The 20,403-nt window shown below is 44.2% G+C and overlaps 1 protein-coding gene across 2 annotated transcripts in view; it reads left to right on the top strand.

Annotated features, from left to right (window-relative positions):
• Nucleotides 1-7,818, top strand: part of POLR2K (RNA polymerase II, I and III subunit K) — a 37,587-nt gene extending 29,769 nt beyond the window's left edge. For both annotated transcript variants that reach the window (XM_085895633.1, XM_085895640.1), the window contains exon 4: nt 7,556-7,818. In XM_085895633.1, coding sequence (XP_085751759.1) covers nt 7,556-7,578 — 23 coding nt within the window. In that variant the 3' untranslated portion in view covers nt 7,579-7,818. The remainder of the gene's footprint in view (nt 1-7,555) is intronic.
• Nucleotides 7,819-20,403: the final 12,585 nt, after the last annotated feature.

Raw genomic sequence — 20,403 nt, 5'->3', positions numbered from 1 at the left:
AACGGGAGCAGCGGGTATTAGATATGCGTTTAAAAAAAATGGTAGAATCCATGGTCGAGGACTCCTTTGCCATACGGTTTGAACCCGTACCAGAAGGTTTTGAAATATGGCAATGCAATGTATCTGGTTCTCCTTTTTATTACAACCCCACCACTAATTGTAGTCAGTGGGAGCGGGCTGTGCAGGAACTTTTCCAGCAAACAAACTCGGAGTCGCAAGATGGCGGCGCGGCCGTACCTCATCGAGGCATGAGCGGGCCGCTATTAATAGCGCAACAAGCCGCACTGCACGGCGGGGGAAGCGCTCCCGCCCACCGGTTCAAACCACGGGGGCATGGCAGGCGAGGCAGGACAACGGCAGTACATTGCAAACTGAATTGGCCGACGCACAGGATCGAATTTGGGAGCTGAATGAGGAATTAGCCAGCACAGTCGAGGAACTACATAAGGAAACGAGTTAAGTAGATTGGTTGCGTGGGTTTTTGTTACAAAAGGTGAGCGAACTGAATAAAAGAAAATAGGAGGAGCAAATTAGTAATTATTGGGATGGGAAGAACTTGGAGGAAGAATGGGAAAAAAAGCTAGAAAAGAAAAAATGTGAACACGATTTGGAATTGAAACAACTGAAGGAAGGGTTTACCCAAAGGTTGGAACATGAGAGGAGCGAACTGAATGAAAGAATAGAGGAAGAGCAAATTAGTAATTCCTGGGATAGAGAGAACTTGAAAGAGGAATGGAAAACAAAGCTGGAATGGGAAAAACGGGAACACGATGTGGAATCGGGACAACTGAAGGAGGAGGTAGAAGAAGGCAATCGGAAAAGAGGATTGTAACAGACGATAAAAAGAGGAAAGGAATGGCTAGAAATTAGCAGGGAATACGGTAAGGGAATGGATGAATTGAGGAAGGAAGCATGTGAAAGAGGTGTGGAAATGAGGATGGAATTAGAAAAAAAAGCTTCTGAGTTATTGAAACATCAAGACAAAGAGAGAGAATTACAAAACGAGCTGAGGCTGTTAAGAGAGGAAAGAAGGACAATGGAGAATGAAATGTTAAGGAACCACACTGTGCAGATCAAACAGTTAGAAGCCAAAGCAAGGTTGGAGTGTGCGGAGATGAGAAAGGAATTGGAAGAAAAATATTCTGAGTTACAGAAACACCAAAGCAGAGAGAGGGAATTACAAAACGAACTGACTATGTTGAGTGTGGAAAGAAAGACAACGGAGAATGAAACGTTAAGGAACCACACTGTGCAGATCGAACAGTTAGAAGCCAAAGCAAGGTTTGAGTGTGAGGAGGTGAGAAAGGAATTAGAAAAGAAAGCTTCTGAGTTACGGAAACGCCAAAACAAAGAGACGGGGTTACAAAACGAGCTGAGGATGTTAAGAGAGGAAAGAAATACAATGGAGAATGAAATGTTAAGGAACCACACTGTGCAGATTGAGCAGTTAGAAGCAGAAGCAAGATTAAAGAATGAGATGCAGGAAAGAATATTGAAAGAAACGATGATATTGGAGAAAGAAGAACAAGAGAGACAGTGGGATAAGAAACAAAAAGAACAAGGAATGAAACACAAAGAAATTCGAGAACAACTGAAGGGGAAAGCAAGGTTGAAGTACGCGGAGATAGTGAAGGAAGAACCAATGAAACGGGAAAAGGAGATCGGCCAATTGAAGGAAACTATGAGATTGGAGAATGAAGAGCATGAGGGACCGGCGGTGAAAGAGATTAAAAAAGAAAGACAAGAACAATTAAAAAAGAAAGCAAGGTTGAAGTACGCGGAGATAGTGAAGGAAGAACGAACGAAACAGGAAAAAGAGATCAACCATTTGAAAGAAACTATGAAATTGGAGATGGAAAAACTCCGGAAAGATAACGAACGACTAAAAAGGCTCAGAGAGGAAGAACGACTCAAATGGGAAGGAAAATGGAACGAGGAAGAAAAGGAAATAATAAAGGAGGTTGCGGTGACAACGACGGAGACACAGGAAATAGAAATAACAGAGACACGGGAGATAGAGGAGAGAGGGGGTGGTGTACGACACAAAGGACGAACACACACACATGGGGTTAGTGGAGGACAATGGGGGCGAGCTGGTAGAATGTCTCGTGACCCGGTGCAAGCAGCCGGATAGCCTCCTTCAGGAACGAAGGGAGGAAATGTGCCCCCTTGAGGCGGATCGCGACAAGGTTAGTCCGGTTGAGCCTTGCGAGGTAGAGGGGCGAGTGCTGTGAATGGATGCACGCGGAGGTTGGGGGGTATGGAGACCCCGGGAACCCTTGTGGTGACGCAAATCCCCAGCATGGTCATCCCGGTGTGTGTGTGTACGAGTGAGCCGAAATGTGTGCTGGAAAGCACGCATAGCGTGAGTGTTATGGTGTGTGTAAGCGATTCCCCTTGTGTGAGTGAAAGGCGATGTGTGAGAGAGACCGCGTGTGTGAGGTGGCGGTATGAGAGGGAGATGGCGGTTTCGCATGCGGGAGACCGCAACCACATGTCCTAGTGTAATGGTGAGGTGTGTGAGCGTCGTGGCGCGTGGGAGTTTGTGCGCGAGAGTGCGACGTCGACGGTGCCTGATGGTGGACAAAGGCCGAGTAGCGTCCGTAGCTATTTTGGGGACCGTGCCGGGTTTGCACAGCAGCGCGTGCGGGGTCCGTGCCGTGCAACGCACAAGGCCTCCACGTGCGTGCGTGCGGTGGATTAGCCGATCCCGCGGACGGACAGAAGGTAGGCATTGATAATGGATTTGGACCGGATGGGTTCTCTAGGCGGGCATGTGTGTGAAGCTCCGACGAGCAGAGCACATGTGTTCACGTGGGGAACCCCTCGAAACGCGAGGCTTGTTTTTGATGCGCAGGGTGACGTCATGGCTGCAGGGTTGGAATCTGGAAGAAGGGAAATCCATGCCGGATGGTACCATCCGAGGAGGGACGAGATACGCGAACAGCTGCCATGACATCACGGGGAAAGGAGCGCAGGTTGCGAGTTGCCGCGCTAGTGCGCGCATGGAAAAAAAAAAGCAAGCCTCGCTTCGGGTGAAAAGGATTCCCTGGGCAAGGGGTGGAAGACCCCCCTGTCAGGGGGCACAGGAACTACTAGTTAGGGGGATGGGTTAGAGTTAGTAAGACCGGCTTCGTGGGGACATTAATTGTTCCTCATGGAGCCCGTGGAATGGATTCGTTCGAGGGATTTTAGTTCAGATTTAGGAAATGTGAATTTTTGGATTTTTGGAGATATGGACAGACTGGAAATGTGTAGTGGAGACGAAGCTTAGCTACGTAGAGTAAAAGGAATGTGCATTGATGTAAGGGATGACGAGGGAGCACGAGTTAGTCAGGGGATTTAGTTAGAAGGATGGCAATATAGAGTGTTGGTGTGAGTTGTGAAATGGAAGGTGTGTGAGGAATGAGTGTGGGACAGTGGGCCCAAGTGTGCGAGTGGAGCGAATGTGGTATGCATGGTGCAAATGACTGGTTGTGGGGAGTTGTGATTCCCACCCAAGTGACCCTGGGGTCAGTTTAATGTTAGGTAGTGGGTTATTCAAATTTACTAACAGGAGGTCGTTTTGTTGGTGTCGAGAGAAGGTAGGAAACCCGTTTGGAGGGGTGCAAGAGTTCATGGACCGGCTGCGAGCGTCGCTGTGGAAAGGTGAGTTTTGTTTAGTGGGCACCCCAGGCACTGGACTCGTCGGCCAGAGTAGGCCAAGGGCCCAAGAGGGGCCGGGATAGTGTAGTGGGCACGGGCGACCCGTCGAAAACGGGACCCGTAGCACCAGAATGCCACGGGGGCAGTGTAGTGGGCACGGGCCACCCTCGGAAAGGGACCCCGGGCATCAACACGCCACGTGGGCATCGGTGGGGGGCAATGCCAGAGAGGGCAACCCCCCGCGTTGTAGGGAGCAGCTAGGTTCGGAGGCAGCCTGCGGGCCTGGGGGTGCCATGGTTAGAGTTTGGCAGAGGGGGAGTTCCTGCCAGTTGAGCCACGCTGCCCAGCCAGGAAATTGTGCGAGGGCACGAATGAAAATTTGAGGGCAAGGCCCAAATTTGTAATGGACACCGACACAGGCGACGGGAATCATGGTTTTTAGAACCGATAGTTTTAAAATGTGAGGCATTTTTGGAAAGCCCCAGGGTAGTTTCAGGTTAATGAATGTTAGGGTAGATAGGAGATGTACCCCTTCGCACCATCCATCCCTTCGCTCATTGTAGGCCGCTGGGCCCACCTTGGTAGATCGCTGAACTCTGAGGAGGCCATTCTGAGGCTTCATTGGGCCTCGAGACAGGACGCTAGTCTCTCCCTATTCCCCTCCAGAGAGGGAACGTAGGGGTTGGGAGTAGGCTCGGTGGACATGATAGGCTAGCCGGACAATGATGATAAAGGGGGTTAGGGAGACAATTATAGAAATGATAAAAATAAAGAGGGGCAAAATTTTGTTGTATGTGTGGCAAATTAAGGGAGTGGGTATGGACAGCGATGGGCAAAGGCGATAGAGTAGGGGGAGACAGTAGCCTCGGTCCGAGCCCTCCTTCAAAGCGGCCGGCACCACCACACTCCCTCCAGACCTGATTGAACCACACCACAGGCCGACCAGATTCACCTGCCGGCCCGTTGTGCTGCAGCCGCCTGTTCTGCATGGGCTTGCCTTGCCATGCCCAGTTTGCCTGCCTCTCCAATGACCCCATGCCTGCTAGCCCTTGTTTGTGTTTGCCCCTGTGTCCATCCATCACCATGTGTGTCAGGACCATCCAGTTTTGCGAGGACTGCCCTGCAGGCAGCCTGTGCATCCATCAGGCTCATTTGTGTTTTGCGACCATCTCCATCCACTCCCCTGCACCAATGACTTTGAAACGACTTTTACCTTCTCTCCTTTCACAGATCACAAATCCTGGGCCATGGTTATGTAATGGATAAGTTGAGTGAAAATTGTAAATACGTGGAACCCCACCTGCATGTTTGTTTTAGCGCCGGCAATTTTAGTTAAGTTGTCCGAATGAGTCTGAGAGTTTGTGTAGTTAGTTACGCAGCGCATTAGGTTATTTATTTTTGGGACACGTATAAAGAAATGTCGCACTCAGGGATCCGAAGGTAGAACGTACTTGGGAAAAACTTACACATGCTGGTCACACGAAAATTTGACGACTCGGGACGAGTCTGTAAAAAGCGGAGGGGGTAGTGTTACGAATTTGGGAATTTGATTGCACACAACATACAGGTTCCTTTAGTCAGCGATGTCGATAAGTGCTTGTTCCCTAGATAGCTCAACTTTCATTGTTTAAATGTTCAGAAATTGATTTAGATGCGCTGCGGATCGATTTAATAGTTAGGGTACTAACAATGGAGACATCCCTCCCCCTCTTCTGCGAAGAGGAAGAACCCTGCCGTCCCGTGACTCATGATGTCAACAACTCCCTCCCACCCGTGGTTGAGCGGGGGGGGGGGATGGATCACGAGGGCATGAGTCACGCCGGGCGTGGAGGAGGGGGGCGGAGAAGGATAAGGACGAGATCCTTTCTTTGTTCTTGGGCAGTAAGCTTTTTGCTACGGCAGAGAGTAGTCGCTCAGCAGACCTTCGGGTCCTGCTTGGCTTGGGTTAGGGTTGAGGCCTTTGGAAGCTTTTTGCTTCGGCTGGCTCAGTGAGCTTCCGCTGAGGCCTGGCTCGGGAGGAGGCTTTTTGCTTTGGTGGTTCAGTGAGCTTCGGCTTCTGCTTGGCTCAGGAGAGCTTTTTGCTTCAAGCTGCCCTGTTTGGAAGGAAGTTAAGCCGGTCGCTCTGCTCGAGCTGCGAGTGGTGGCTTCTTCTTCTTGGTTCGTGGAGCTCTTTGTTCTCCATTTTGGTTCCCGGCTTGGTGCGGCTCATCGACCTCTTCGTGGAGGTGGTTCCTCGGGGAAGCGACGCATCGACGGGAAGGATCGGCGCCTCGTCTCACCAGCACGTGTTGAGAAGCTCGGGAGGATTCGCGGCTTGGCAATTGAATCCAGCTCGCTCTTGCTGGAGCCCGGGTCCGAACAACTTCAAGACCACACGAGGTGCAGAGGTTCGAGATAGGCTCTGGGTTTCAGCTCACCTGTCCTCCGAGCTGGAGCTTGTTATTAAAGGCCTCTGCCACCATTTATTGGCTGTGTGTGTGCGTACGTGTGTCCGTGGGCCCGTCTAATAAGTCAAAACTGCTGTTAAGTGCAAGTGACTGTACATAATAAGTAGACAGTTGTAGTTCTTTTGTCATGCTTTTGTTGCTTGTTTAACTGCATACGTGCTTTATTATAATAAAAAATGTCCTTGTGTGAATGTAAACCTGTTCGTTGCGTCCATTCCCTCATTGAACTGCCCCATCTTGCACTCGGAATATAGTTGGTTTTTAAATAGCCGATAAATAGAATCGGGTCCGGCGAGGTCTGGCGATAATACCCGCTCGGTTATCCCAGAACGGAACGGACCGCTGAAGCGGTTCGTGTCCTAGCAGGCCTTCGCTGAGGTACGGTCCATCAGTAGGTTACTCGCGCGGGTACTTAGGTATTTCGATATTCGGCGATTGACCCTATTTCGCGCGGGTAGAATACGGACTGGGCTGTGGTGGGGTTAATAAAAAACCCACCTGTGACTAGTTTCTGGCGTTGTTCCAGAAAGTCACGACTGGATTGTCCGTTCGTTGGGTGAAGCGACCGCTATTGGTTAGACGCAGTCGTTTGCACGCCGGGCGGGCGCGAATTCTACAACAATATCTTTGTTTAGCCCGATCTCTCAATGGTGAAGAATCACTTAAAAAATTATCAGATCCGGATCTGGATCTTCAAAATTGAATCATTTCTTCCTTGTCACACACCCAACGTGTCCACCAAGTTTCATCCGAATCCGTCCATATCTTTTTGAGACATCGTGCTAAATCTCCTTTTGTCCATATCTTTCAATGGTAAAGAATCACTTTAATTTTAGTATCCAGATCCAGATCTTAACCAAAAACTAATCGGTTCATCCTTGTCACACACCGAACCTGTTCCACAAAATTTCATCCCAATCCGTCCACAACTTTTTGAGACATCCGGTACATAAACAAACAGACAGAAAGGGGTGAAAACATAACCTCCTTCACCTTCGGTGGCAGAGGTAATATTAAAAAAAACATTTTGCATTTGACTTATTTTGGTGTGGTGTTGATGTGGCGCAGGCATGATGGGCTAAATAGCCTCCACCTGCATCTAATTTCTTTCTGTGTATCCTTGTGTGACCCTGTCATTCAGATTCTATGCTATATTGGGTAAGGGTGTAGAGGGGGAGGGGTTGCTGTGTTGTTGGGGACATGCAGTAGTTTTTTTGGTGACTTTCACTGGAGTTACTGATATAATTTCCAATATTTGAGTTTTTGAAAACGGTGGCTATGTCATTCTATCACCTCCAAATGTTTTTTTTGCTGTGATAATGTTGAATGCTTCCATCCTTTTGTGAAAAGCACGAGATCATTAATATCTTTCATGGATAATATTTAGCACTCTGAATGCGAAAGATGGTACATTTTAACTCCACATTGATGTTTCGTTTTGTGCTCCTTTATATTGGTTTCAGTGGTGGTCTTTGATGCCCGGTGAAGAAACTACAAAGATTCCAATGCCGATGAATTGAAAGAAAGGAAGGATTGTTTCGCAGTACTTTTTGTTTTTCCAAACTGTGCATGAATATATTTGGTTTACATTTCAAAGTTTTCTCGTGCCGATTAGTATTTTGAATATCACAGGTGAAGCTTTGAAACACTGTAAGATATATAAGTGCCTGTAAGAAAAAGTGTGCAGTTTCTGGTTTTATAATAAATTTGGCTATTTTGAGCTGAAGCCTATTGTTTCTTTGTGGAACTAATTGTATGTTAATATTCTCAGAGAATAATCTCAAAAGAGCTCTAAAAATCACATCAGGGGTACCTAAATGTTCCAGGCTGTCCTCCAGGCCAGGATTTATCTTTGACCTTTACCTATCACAACCAGCCTGGATGACACTATATTGTGATTTTATTTATTTATTTATTTTTAAACGAAGTTGTGACCTTTCAGGGAAAATACAAAATAGGCTAAACTATAGCAAAATCTTGTTTTGGTTTCATGACCGAAAGTGTACAATAGTTTCAAAAACTTTGTTTTATGCTGACTGTTAAAACCAAAACTTCCCAGTTCATTTCCAGACAAAATGACACCAACTTGTTGGGTAAATAATATAACATCATTTATTAATAATCACAAGATAATGTTATTTTGTATGGCTGTCAAGCCTGCTGGTGGCTTAGCGGTTGGGGTGGCTGACTTGGGATCCTAGGGTCATGAGTTTGAGCCCTGTTAGCCGCTGAATTAATACCAAGTGGGGTTGACTCAGCCTGTCATCCTTCCGAGGTCGGCAAAATGAGTACTAGTGCACTGGTAATCGGGGCACTGCATCAGCGGCATAGCCGCGTCCCTAACCAATGATGCAACCAGCAGCCATAAGGCTGCACTCAAAAGAGAGAGTATGGCTGTCAGAAAGCGAACAATTGCTGTCATTTGGCATTACGTTTTCATTAAATCAGGTTAACAGTGCTGATATTGAAATCCTTCAATGGGAACTGATATTATGACTCCTGTTTAGATTAATATTCACCAGTCAATTAATTAACTGCACCGAATAGGACATGCCTTGGCCATCCTTGCTGTCGAGGTGCTGTGATCATGGCGTATTACTTGTAGATCGGCAATGGCGTTCCAACTGTACACATTACTGACAACATTTTATTCCACACATGGGTTATAGGGCATGTGCACTGGACAATTTGTCTGATTCCTCATCATCCACTTGGTGAGATTTGGTAAAATTACGTCACTACTTGGTTAAAAAAAATCACAATATATAGTGCCATACAGGCTGGTTGTGATAGGTAAAGGTCAAAGGTGAACCCTGGTCTGGAGGACAGCTCGTAACATTTTGGTACCCCTGCGATGATTTTTCCGCATTATTCTCCTCGACTATAATGTTTATTTGTAGAATGGAAACGTGATTACTGCAAATAATTTAGCATTTAGACATGAGCTCAGGTCATAAAAACCATACCATTTAAAAGATTTACAACGTAACTCATGTGTGCGTCCGGCTTTCTGGCCTCCTAAAGAGTGACGTAAAGTTTGTTGAAAAAGTAATTTAAAAAGTTGGCATCATGAAGAAGAATGGTCCAGCCAGCACGAATAAATTCTTCAGGGAAGTTCCGCATACTGTGATGTCATGCTCATTTTGTATGTGCTAGCAGTGCCTACCTGTCACTTCGCTGATGGGTTTAATCAAAAGACAGCGTGTTGCACTTCACAAACATATTACATGTCTATCTTTGCATCTGAATGAAGATGTAAAATGAAGTGAAACGTGCGAAAAAAGGATCTTGTTATAACACATAGTTGTTGTGGTTGCTGCTGTCGTCGTGGCTATGATTTTTGTTGTTTTTGTGCTCCTTATGTGGGCGAATGGTAATAGGCGTCCATAGCCATCCTTCACCATGTTGTGGAACGTCGGTCTCACTTTTTTTTTCTTCTGCATTCACTTTTTCACATTTATTAGGGTACCAAAGGATACCTTATTATTTTTGCAAATATTTATTTTCTTCTCCCCTCACTTTTTCACCTTCATTACCCTATCCCCACTACACAGCAGGTGATGGGGTTTTGCAATTGTGTATGCGTGTGTGCGTGCATGCATCCAGGCCATAACTTTTTTTCTTTTTTTTGAAACCTTTTGAGCTTTTCTCATAAAATTTGCAACAAACCTTTATGATGAGAATGTGGAGAAAATAATTAAAAATTGGGTCAAAATGTAAAGGGGCAAAGTCATAGTGACTATAAATAGCCTTTATTAGTCCTGCCGCAGTGTCAAGCGTAAGATGCCCCGTTTTTTCTGTTTATTCATTTACCAGTGAGCTTCAGTAAGTTTGTCTAAGCCATAACATTTTTACCAATTGAGCTTTTGTCATCAAATCTTTAACAAACCTTTATTTTGTTTTCTAGTTCACTTTTAAATTCATTTTCTGAGCAACCACTTCAGCAATTGACACAAAACGTTCAACGTTAAACATAGGAGCGCATACCCATGAATATTGGTTTTTTTATTGAAAAAAATGACATCATAGGTGATGTGGTATGGCAGCTATGTTGGAAAATTAGGAAAAACTTTGGACATCATCTCTGGAACCACTCAACGAAAAAAATTGAAACTTGGCAAGGTCAGGAACTGTGCACGGGCAACATTTGATAACAATGACGTCATCGGCACCAAAATTATGGCGTCCTAATATTGAATTGGTTAAATTCCTTTTCTGATCGATACAAAAAATTTTGAGGGTGATCTACTCATACATTTGTTGAGATAATTAAATTGATGTTGTCATCGGTGATGTGGAATGGAAGCCATAATCTTTTGGAAAAAAAAACCTTGAAAAGATCTCCAAAATGGCTGAACAGATCGATACGCAACTTCACAGGTATGATTGACTACACATGTCAAAAAATAATTTGTCAGCTATGACATCATTTATGTGGAATGGCAGCCAGATTAGATTTTTGCCAAAACCTTAAAAATTTTCTTCTCTCAAACCGGTGAACCGATTGATGTGAAACTTTAACTGTCATTGACTACCAATGGGGATTAAATAACTAAAACATCATCGGTCACGTGGTCCTCGCAGCCAAATTGGGTTGAAGGAAAATCTTTGAAAAACGAATTATCTGAAACCACTTAACCAATCAATGCCAAAATTTACAGGCGCAATCGACTATCCTTGTGGCATATAGTGTGATAACGATGACATCATCAGTGAAATGGTGTGACAGCCATATTGAATAGAAAAATGAAACTTATGCAACCAATATGAAACTTTAAATTTGTGATCGACTACCAAGTTTGTGTCAGGCTTTATATTCATGACATTATAGGTTACATATGCCTGGTGTTGGATTAATGGTTATGGCCTTGGGATCCTAGGATCCTGAGTTCAAATCCCACTTTTCTGTTGAATTAATACAAGGTGGGGTTGACTATGCCTGTCATCCTGAGGTCAGCAAAATAAGTGCAAGCTTGCTGCTATTTTGTGTCAGAGTGGCAACCTTTCCAGGATTGTGCCCAATAGCCAAGGAGACTGCTGAGGGAGCACCAACGCTCTGCATAGAGTATGGTCCCAATGGATGAATAGGTCTCGTGGTCGGGCAGCCATATTAGGCTGAAAATAAACCCTTTTAAACTCTTCTCCGAAACAGCTTAACAAAAATCGTTACATATATATATATATATATATATATATATATATATATATATATATATATATATATATATATATATATATATATATACATTTACATGATTGTCTGCCCATGCTAACTAAAGTTTGATAACTAAAACGCCATTGGTCAAATGGTCTGGCAGTTATGTTGGATTAAAGCTAAAACCTTAAAAAAAACAAATTCTCTCAAACTGCTGAACCAATCTATGTGAAACTTTAAGTATATCATGAAAGCCCCATGGGGATAAAAGTTTGATAACCAAAACATTGGTTAAGTGGTTTATTGTTTATAAAATTTTAAGACGAATTATATGTTTTTCTATTGCTTCAAGAAGTACGACAATATAATTTTGTGTGCTCCTTTTGTGTCGTCATGCTTTCTTCTTACGAGTTCCTGCTGTCGTATTGTTTGAACCGCGACATGAAGGCTCCAAGTCCGACTTCTTCCTCTTCCCACCCAGAAAGGATGGTTTTTAAAACAGACGTTTTTTATGATTAAAGGGACACAAAGTTTTGTTCCAAGCGATTATGAGTTTTCAGGTCAAGTAAATTGATTACTAGCTTTCCAGCGTTTACATTTTTTAAATTTTTCAATGACAGCAGGAACCCTTTAGAATAAAGTGTGATGGATGCTTCTTCTTTTAGTAATTTATTGTTGTCTAATGTAATTCTGGCATTCTGCCAGAAGGCAGATTCAGTGCTGCCAAAACAGCCATACATATGGTTTTCCATTGCATCCCAGTGGTAGTCAAGGCAGGAATTTGTAATTTCTTCAGGATGCCGACAATAGCTCACATACTCTTCACAAAAGACACGGGGGATCTTTAACGTCCACCAACGAATGCCAGCAGATGGGCCACCCTGTTTTACGTCCATCCGATTAATAGCACACATATTGTTGAATCACCCAGCCTGCGAAACATCATTCAAACCCAGGTTAGGCAGCTCAAAGATGAGTGATGCATTATAGCTGTAATTGCCCCTTATTCAAACCACCGTGATACACTTCCAACTTCTCTTGAGCATACCATATAACTCTGGAAAATACAGCTCAACATCAAGATTATTTACTGAATTTTGTTCGCATTCGATTCCTCATATAGCAGTCCATAATTGGGACTTTTTTGGTTTGGGCAAATAAAATATTAACTGTTGCAATTGCTGTGGAAAGTCAAATAACCTGGGGGTTTTCCGACACCCTGTTGTTGTGGGAAGTTGTTTGGCAACAATCTTTAACTTATCACTGTTGATTGTGTAATTTATAACTTGCACAGCAAATCTTTGTTCACTTGTATAAGTTAATCCATCCTTTCCTTGTGTTTGAGTCCATCAGAAGAACAGAGCAACAGTGAAAAGAATAGCCAGCTCCGTGGACAAACTAGTCAGTTTTTTTTTTTAATGAGGATTGGGTCATGGCAGGAAAGTTTGAGCTCAGCAAAACATCTTACACATGGCTGTGTGCACACCACATGGAGGGATATGTGGGAAAATGTAATAAACAAGATTCCTGCGGTTATTGAAACACAGTAAATATTTTTGAAAATGTCACGTGATTTCCAGGCATTGGTGTTGTGGAAAATCAGAAAAATGCCATAAATAGCGGACAGGGTTTGAATTTTTATTTTAATAATCGCAAGTGAATGCTTCACTAAATTTCATCCTTGTAGCTGTCATTTTTTTTTTGTTAGTTCTGCAAACATGAGACAAAGGTTGGAATATAGGATATCGTATGCACGACATTTTGTTTCCAATTTTGTTTCCAAACAATAGGCACCATCATAGTCATTAGTCATACTTCGACCATTGAATGAACACAGTGTATTTTATGATGAGCCTTTCCTTTTTCCCAGTTTCAATGGAAAGACATATTTGTCCATGTAATTTGTAACTGATTTATAGCTGACTATGAGAAACAAGAACAAGAAAACATTTGGCTGTGTCCAAAGGAGAGAAATGCTATACAGTACAGAACTGCATAAATACATATTCTGAACAGTACGTATAATATGTGTGCGTGTTTTTTTTCAATTGCTCATTTGGATCTAACATGCATTCTGACAAACAGGGAAATGTATTGAGGATTACAAATGGAATATGACAGATGATACATCATCATTGATACCCTCTGTCATGGATAAATCCACTTGAAACCAGCGAGGCTTTGGTCAGAAGGCTCACAGAGAAGCCGCAACACAAACCATATGCACACAAACTCTACCATGTTGTGAAGGTTCGTGAAGATGGGTTTAAAAATGTAACCTGTCAGCGATAAACAGACAAACAGACAGAATAACATAATCGACTGACCAATATACTTGAAAAGTCTTATATTTTGTGAGTAACAAGAAGAAGATGTCATGCAGAGCACGATACTTGCAAAATCCATAAAACAAATTTGACCTCAAAAATAATTGGTGGTTTAATTCAATGACGAAATACGCAACTCCTCTTCAAATTTCAAGTCAATCGGATGAAAAATGACAATTTTAGAAATTCGGCGGATGTTGTCCTTTTGGCCTATTGACCTCAAAACAATTGGTGGTTGAATTCAGTGACCTGATATGCAAATCCTCTTCAAATTTCAAGTCAATCAAATGAAAATTGTGGATTTTAGAAATCTCACCTAAGTTGTCGACCTTTGGCCTATGTTGAACTTTTGGTCTCCGTTGACCTCAAAAATAATTGGCTGGTTGAATTCAGTGACCTTAAATATAAATCCTCTTCAAGTTTTAAGTCAATTGGATGAAAATTGAGGATTTTAGAAATTTGACAAATTTGTTGACCTTTGGCCTATGTTCACCTTTTGACATCAAAAACAATAGCCTTCTTGCTGATGCCAAACTCTACCATGTGGTAAGTTTCATGAAGATGGGTTTAAAATTGTGACCTGTAAGCGATAAACAGACAAACAGAATAACAAAATCGACTGACCAATATACTTGAAAAGTCACTCACAGAGTGAAAATTTGATGAAACGGAATGGCACTCGGGAGAGTACATACCTCTGCCTGGCTGAATGCACCCAACCTGTCCACCAAGTTTCATGTGAATCCGTTCATAACTTTTTGAGATATCATGCAATATCGTTTTTATCCCCATCACTCAATGGTGAAGAATCAGTTAAAATTAAATAACGATCGTATCCAGATCTGGATTCGGATCTTCACCAAAATGGAATCAATTCTTCTTAGTAACACTCCCAACATGTCCATCAAGCTTCGTGTGAATCCATCCATAACCTCATGAGATATTGTACTGGATATCGTTTTTGGCCCATTGCTGCTCAATGGTGAAGAATTACTGAAAAAATTCTCAGATCTGGATCCAGATTCGGAACTTCACTAAAATTAAGTGTTGTTGTCCTTGGATGGTCACTGACACAAACAAAAATTTTCATAACGATTGCTTGAAAACTGGCCAGAAATCATGTGACAAACAAACAGCCAAACGCTACAGACCTTCATCACACAAAAAAGCTCACCCCTCTTCCCTCTCCTTTCGTGAACTTTCATGGAGAAGCCATGACACTTAAAACTTGCATTGTGAGACGATTTTTGTCAAGGTTTCACAAATAGGCTTCTCACCATTCTAAATGATGATGAGAACACATTTCCAATAAGAGGACACTCAACCTGGGTTATAAAATATTCATGACTTTGCAGCTACAAGCCTGAGAACTGCCCTCTGCATGATTTTCCATATCCTGATGGAAGAAAGAAGCTCTCATTGTTACAAGAGAGGAGTACATTTTGTGCTTAGAGGTAGAAGTTGGAATTTATCCAGAGCACCATACTTTCATCACATGCTCTTACCTTTTATTATAACATTTGTGGAATCTTATTCAAAGCGCTCTGAACTCTTAGATAAATCAAAAGAGCCCTTCAGAAGTATACCGGCAATCCTACATCCATGACAAGATCTAGTTAATTGAATTAAAGTAATCTTTCAAGGTTAGTTGTGTAATGGAATTTCACGTTATAGAAACAGTCATGTGATAGGAGTATGGCAGTGCGTTGGGGGGGGGGGGGGGGAAATGCTGCGGAAATGAGCAAAAGTTTCCCAGCAGTGGATGGATATGCTTTTCTGCTTATTGTCCAAACGTTTATATGTGTTGCATTGTTGCATATTTTCGTTGCTTTAGGCATTGATGGTTTCACTCCCCACTAAAAATGCATTGAACATCTTTTTAATCTTTCAAGGTTTGTTGTGTTATGGAATTCAGTTATCATACCCATCTTCCCAACAATGGTACACTGAATCCTGGGGTGAGGCAGTTGCCTTGAAACAACTTGCATTCTCCTCCTGGAAGGCAAATCCGAGCATTGGCAACCTCAGATCATTCCACAAAGCAGACAACAAGTTTGTGTCCACTCTCAGGAGAGACCGAAAACAACATCTGTCTAATCTCATAATTAAACTTTAAAACTTGTCTCCCTCCTTTAAAACACGGTGGTGCCTCATTATGTCTGTCTCTGGTTTATGATCCCCCTCCACCCCTTACCTCTCCTCAAATGGCATCACAGCCGACTCCACGCGTGAGAAGGCCAAATGCCTCGATTCTGTGTTTGATTCCAAATCTTGTGTTCCTAACCTCTCACTCTCACTCTCTCTCCCTCTCTGTGTACCCACCCATCCTGGGTGCACCCAACTGCTCCTGGACTCTGTGTCTTTTGCACCTGAGAAGACAGAGAGGTTTCTGACAATGCTCGACTCTGATTCTGCAAATGGACCCGGATGGCATCAATTCACGTGTCTTAAAAACCTCCGCTGCTGCTCTTGCACTTTCCCTTTGTGCCCTTTTCACCCTGTCATTTGTCTGAGGTCATCTTCTATCTGCTTGGAAGTCAGCCAACATCATACCCTTACATATTAAAGTTGTAAAAAGGGATTCCCTTAACTACAGACCTATTAGCTTACGTTCAATCATCTGCAAGGTCATGGAATCCATCATCGCAATTTACATAGAATAATTCCTCTTCTCCAATGACCTCATATCAGATCATCAATTTGGTTTCGGACCAAGTCACTCTATCGTAAATGTGTTGATTCTACTCTCCCAACAATAGATGGAGGCCCTCAATGTCAGACATGAGTTCAAGACCATCTCTGGACATATCTCAAGCTTTTGATGTCGTCTGGCATCCTGCCTTGCTCTCCAGTCACTCTGTTTATGGCATCCAAACCAAACTCCACTCTCTGGTTACTGACTTCCTCCACGCTCATAGCCAACATGTGGCTCTTAACAGAATCCTTTCATATCCTCTCCTTGTCAAGGCAGGAGTGCCCCAAGGCAGTGTTCTAGCCCCAGTACTTTTCATAATCTTCATAAACGATCTATCTGACTGGAAAATCCTCTTTATCTCTTTGCTGGTGATCCCACCCTCTACTATGATATCCCTTATCCTTCAGATAGACAGGTGGCAGCCTCTTCCCTCTCTTCAGACATTGACAAAATCACAAGCTTTTCAAACACTTTACTATATTGTTTAATCCTGAGAAATCTCACACACTCACTCTGTCTCATGGAAAGGACCATATGGCAAACTCGCCCCTCTATTTCCTCAACAACCCTCTTGAAGAAGTTCATTCACTCAAACCCTTGGGTTTCACCCTCAGCCATGATCATTCTTGGATAAACCACATTTCAACGTTGGCCTCCAAAGCCAGTCGCCAACTGGGCATCCTCCATCATACAAACTCCTTTGCACAACTGAACTCCTATCCACTTACAAGGCTTTCATCCACAGATTGATGGCATACTGCTCTCCCCTCTGGACTGGCACCCCTCTCTCACACCTTTCTCAGCTTGACATCATGGAAACCAAGGCCTTCAAGATACTTGGAATCTCCCATGCTGAAGCTGAGCCTGTGGGTCTATCACTTTGCTATCATCGACAGGTCAGTGGTCTCTCTGTCTTCTTCCACCTCCTTTCTGATCTTTCACCCTCTGCTCTTTCCGTACTTCGCCCTCCGCAGGTTTCCGCAGGGCTCAAACGGTCCATAATCATCCCCATTCCAGTGAAATTACCTAAATCCAGGATCACTGCTCACTGACGCTCATTTTTTTCCTCTTTTTTTTCTGCCTGTGGAATCAACTTCCACATTCTTTTCATTGTCATTCTTCCCTCCAGGTCTTCAATAAAGGTGTTCACCACCATCTAAGATCTTATCCACCCCTTGCATTTTCCCCTACTCTCATCGTCATCCGCATCCCTTGTTTGTCTGTCTCCATTTATTTTCTTCCTTGGCCCTTATGTCAGCATTTTCCCCTCCCTTTCTATGGTTCCTTTTGCTTTGTTGCATCCTGATCCATTTTCTTTTTCGAGCTCATGAGCCTTGACTTTGTATCCAAAAAAAACCCCCACATTAACAAGTAATTATTTTATATCACTTTGGAGGATTGTAAAAATAATTCCTGATTTCTAGAAAGTCTGTATGTTTTATCTAAATGTGTAAACTCAGTAATGGAGCTATGACTAACCTATACTACAAAAGTGAATTTGTATATTTAACTCCGCCGCCAAAGGTGGATAGAAGTCATACTTTTCCCGCTTGTTTGTCTGTCTGTCTTTAAGCAGGATATCTCAACAGGTTATGGACTTGCCCCTCTTGGCTGAATTTTGGTTCAAGTCCAGATCTGGTCTATCGGGGATACAAAATGTAAACTGTTCAGCCTGGCGGAGGATATATATATATATATATATATATATATATATATATATATATATATATATATATATATATATATATATATATATATTGTTACGGCTGTTAGTACTACGTCCGCTTCCGGACGGCAAACAAAGGCGCAAAGGAGGGAACTGCGAGGACGCGCGGGTTTTCCCACCTGTTTTTCCCGTCTGACTTCCCCGCGCTTTGGAGTGGAGGAAGAGCGATGCAGGTCAAAGGTCAGAGGTTATATAAAGGTGGGGCCTCTTTTTGGGGGAATAATTCCCTGGCCCAGAGCCAAAAACTGACTCCCCTGGCCCCCGCACGGAGCGGGGTGGAGGGAAAGCGTGAAGGAACGCCCTTTTCGGGAACCCTTTCGAAGGAAGGTGGAGCCGGGAACGGGGCGGGGCGAAGGGCGGAGCCCCACGCGATAAAAGACGGACACGGGCGGGCGCTAGAGCTTCCTCTTCCGCCTCTTCCTCGGGAGCCTCTTCCTCTGGAGAGCTTCCTCTTTCGCCTCTTCCCCTTGAGCGCTTCCACTTCCGCCTCTTCTTGGTCGTCGTGGCTGGTGGTCTGGTTGGTCTTCGGGAAGAGGTCCTGCGCCCGCGCCTTGGCGAGCGGCCCTGTCACAAAGGCACGGACGGGAGACGCGGCAGCACCTATTGCGAGGTGGACCTGTGCGTCTGGACGGGGAGTGCCGGAGAGGGCTCGCCGGCCGCGAGAGAGGTCACAGCCAGACGCGACCACGCTTACGGTCGCGGGAGAGGGACTCACCAGACACAAAAGGGAAGTCGCGACTTCTTTCTTTCTTTTCTTTGGGGTTTTGGTGTGAATGTCCGTGGATGGCGCCAGTCTGGCGAAAGTAGAACTGTTTAAGTGTTGCCGTGTGTACGCATATTCGGTTGTAGCTCTGCATCGTTTCTTTTGTTTTAATTGCTTTATGTGCATTTTGATTGTGTATGGCTGTAAATACGTGCCTTGTGTGCTTCTCTGTGTGTGCGTGTGAATAAAATGCTTGCTTTTTGAACTGTGCCCGTTTCGCTTTGTCTTTTCTCTATTGACCCTCCATCTTGCATCACGGAAAGGGATTCGGAGTGGGTACAACATCCCAGTAATTAATCGGAACCGTCAAGGCCGACGATAACACCGCTCGGTTATCACTGTAGCATGGAACGGACCGCTGAAGCGGTTCGTGTCCGGAGTCGGCCTGTGGCGTGGTACGATCGCCCGGTCGACCATTCGCGCAGGTACTTAGGTAGATCGAATTTTGCAAGCAACCCTATCCTGTGCGGGTGGGCAATTGCCACGGTCGTGGTGGGGTTAAACCCCACCCGTGACTAGCTCCCGGCGTTGTTCCGAGAGGGTCACGACAGAATTGTCCGTCCGGTGGGCGACGTGCCGCGATTCGAATTACGCGGCCGTCCGCACACCGGCGGGCGCGAATTCGCACCAATATATATATGTATATATATATATATATATATATATATATATATATATATATATATATATATAAATATATATATTAGTGTGGTTTTGTCGTGGGGGTAGATGGAAGAATCTAATAGGGAGTTTAGCATTGTATAGAGTTGCTTCGACAATGGACGAGTAGAAAGCATCTCGATGAAACCAAGTTAGGGAATCTGTGAGCTTAAGTGTTACGTGTCACCACACGAGGGGTGGTGCGGTGTTAATTATCTGAGGTAGTAAGAATAAGTTCCCCAGAACGTGATTGCCCTCTGTGATTTTCCTTATGTTTTTTTTATATTTCAAACCAGGCAGTGAAGGTGGGAAACGCGTCCCTGAAACAACAAATACGGGAAGCTTCCCTTACTGGGTTTGGAGGTGAGCAGGCCACACCCTGGAGGCAAAAGATATAGAGCACACATGGAAGAGGGTGAGGGAGGTTCCCAGTGCATAGGACAGGAGATCGGTGTGATCGAGGTTGAGGGCAGGCAGGCTTGCGCACGTGTGGATTGTGGAAGGTTTCCGTCTGGATCGAATGGGAGATCAGCAGAGCACGTACAAGAGGTCGGTGTGAGAAACGCAAAAGGCAGGTGGCACCTTAGGAAAGATGCAGGCTGGCACATTTGGATCCTTCGTGTGGAAAGCTGCTTGCAGATTGCCTGGCGTACGTCTGCCCGGCTCCGAGTGACGGTGCAATTTTCCACGCATGTGCACGTGCTGGTGGAATCGCTCCCCATTCCAAGTTCAACAAGGACCATCTCTGGGCCAAACTGAGTACCAGTATACCTAAAAAGGGGGGTGGTGGGGGGTTCTCTTCATGTTGTGTCTCCCTTTGTCTGTGTTTGCGTCTGTGTGTGAGGCCTTGACAGTAGGATTTATTTATTTATTAATATCAGAGTTACCTGTTGAATTATTGTCTGTGGAAATATTTGTGTATCTGGTCTATCGGGGATACAAAAATCCAGATCTGGTCTATCGGGGATACAAAATGTGAACTGTT

The sequence above is a fragment of the Eptatretus burgeri genome, chromosome 1, assembly GCF_056783735.1.
Source record: "Eptatretus burgeri isolate ZD-2024b chromosome 1, Ebu_testis_v1, whole genome shotgun sequence".
NCBI lineage: Eukaryota > Metazoa > Chordata > Myxini > Myxiniformes > Myxinidae > Eptatretus > Eptatretus burgeri.
The sequence above is the reverse complement of the archived record's forward strand: the minus strand, read 5'-3'. Positions and strand labels throughout refer to the sequence as shown.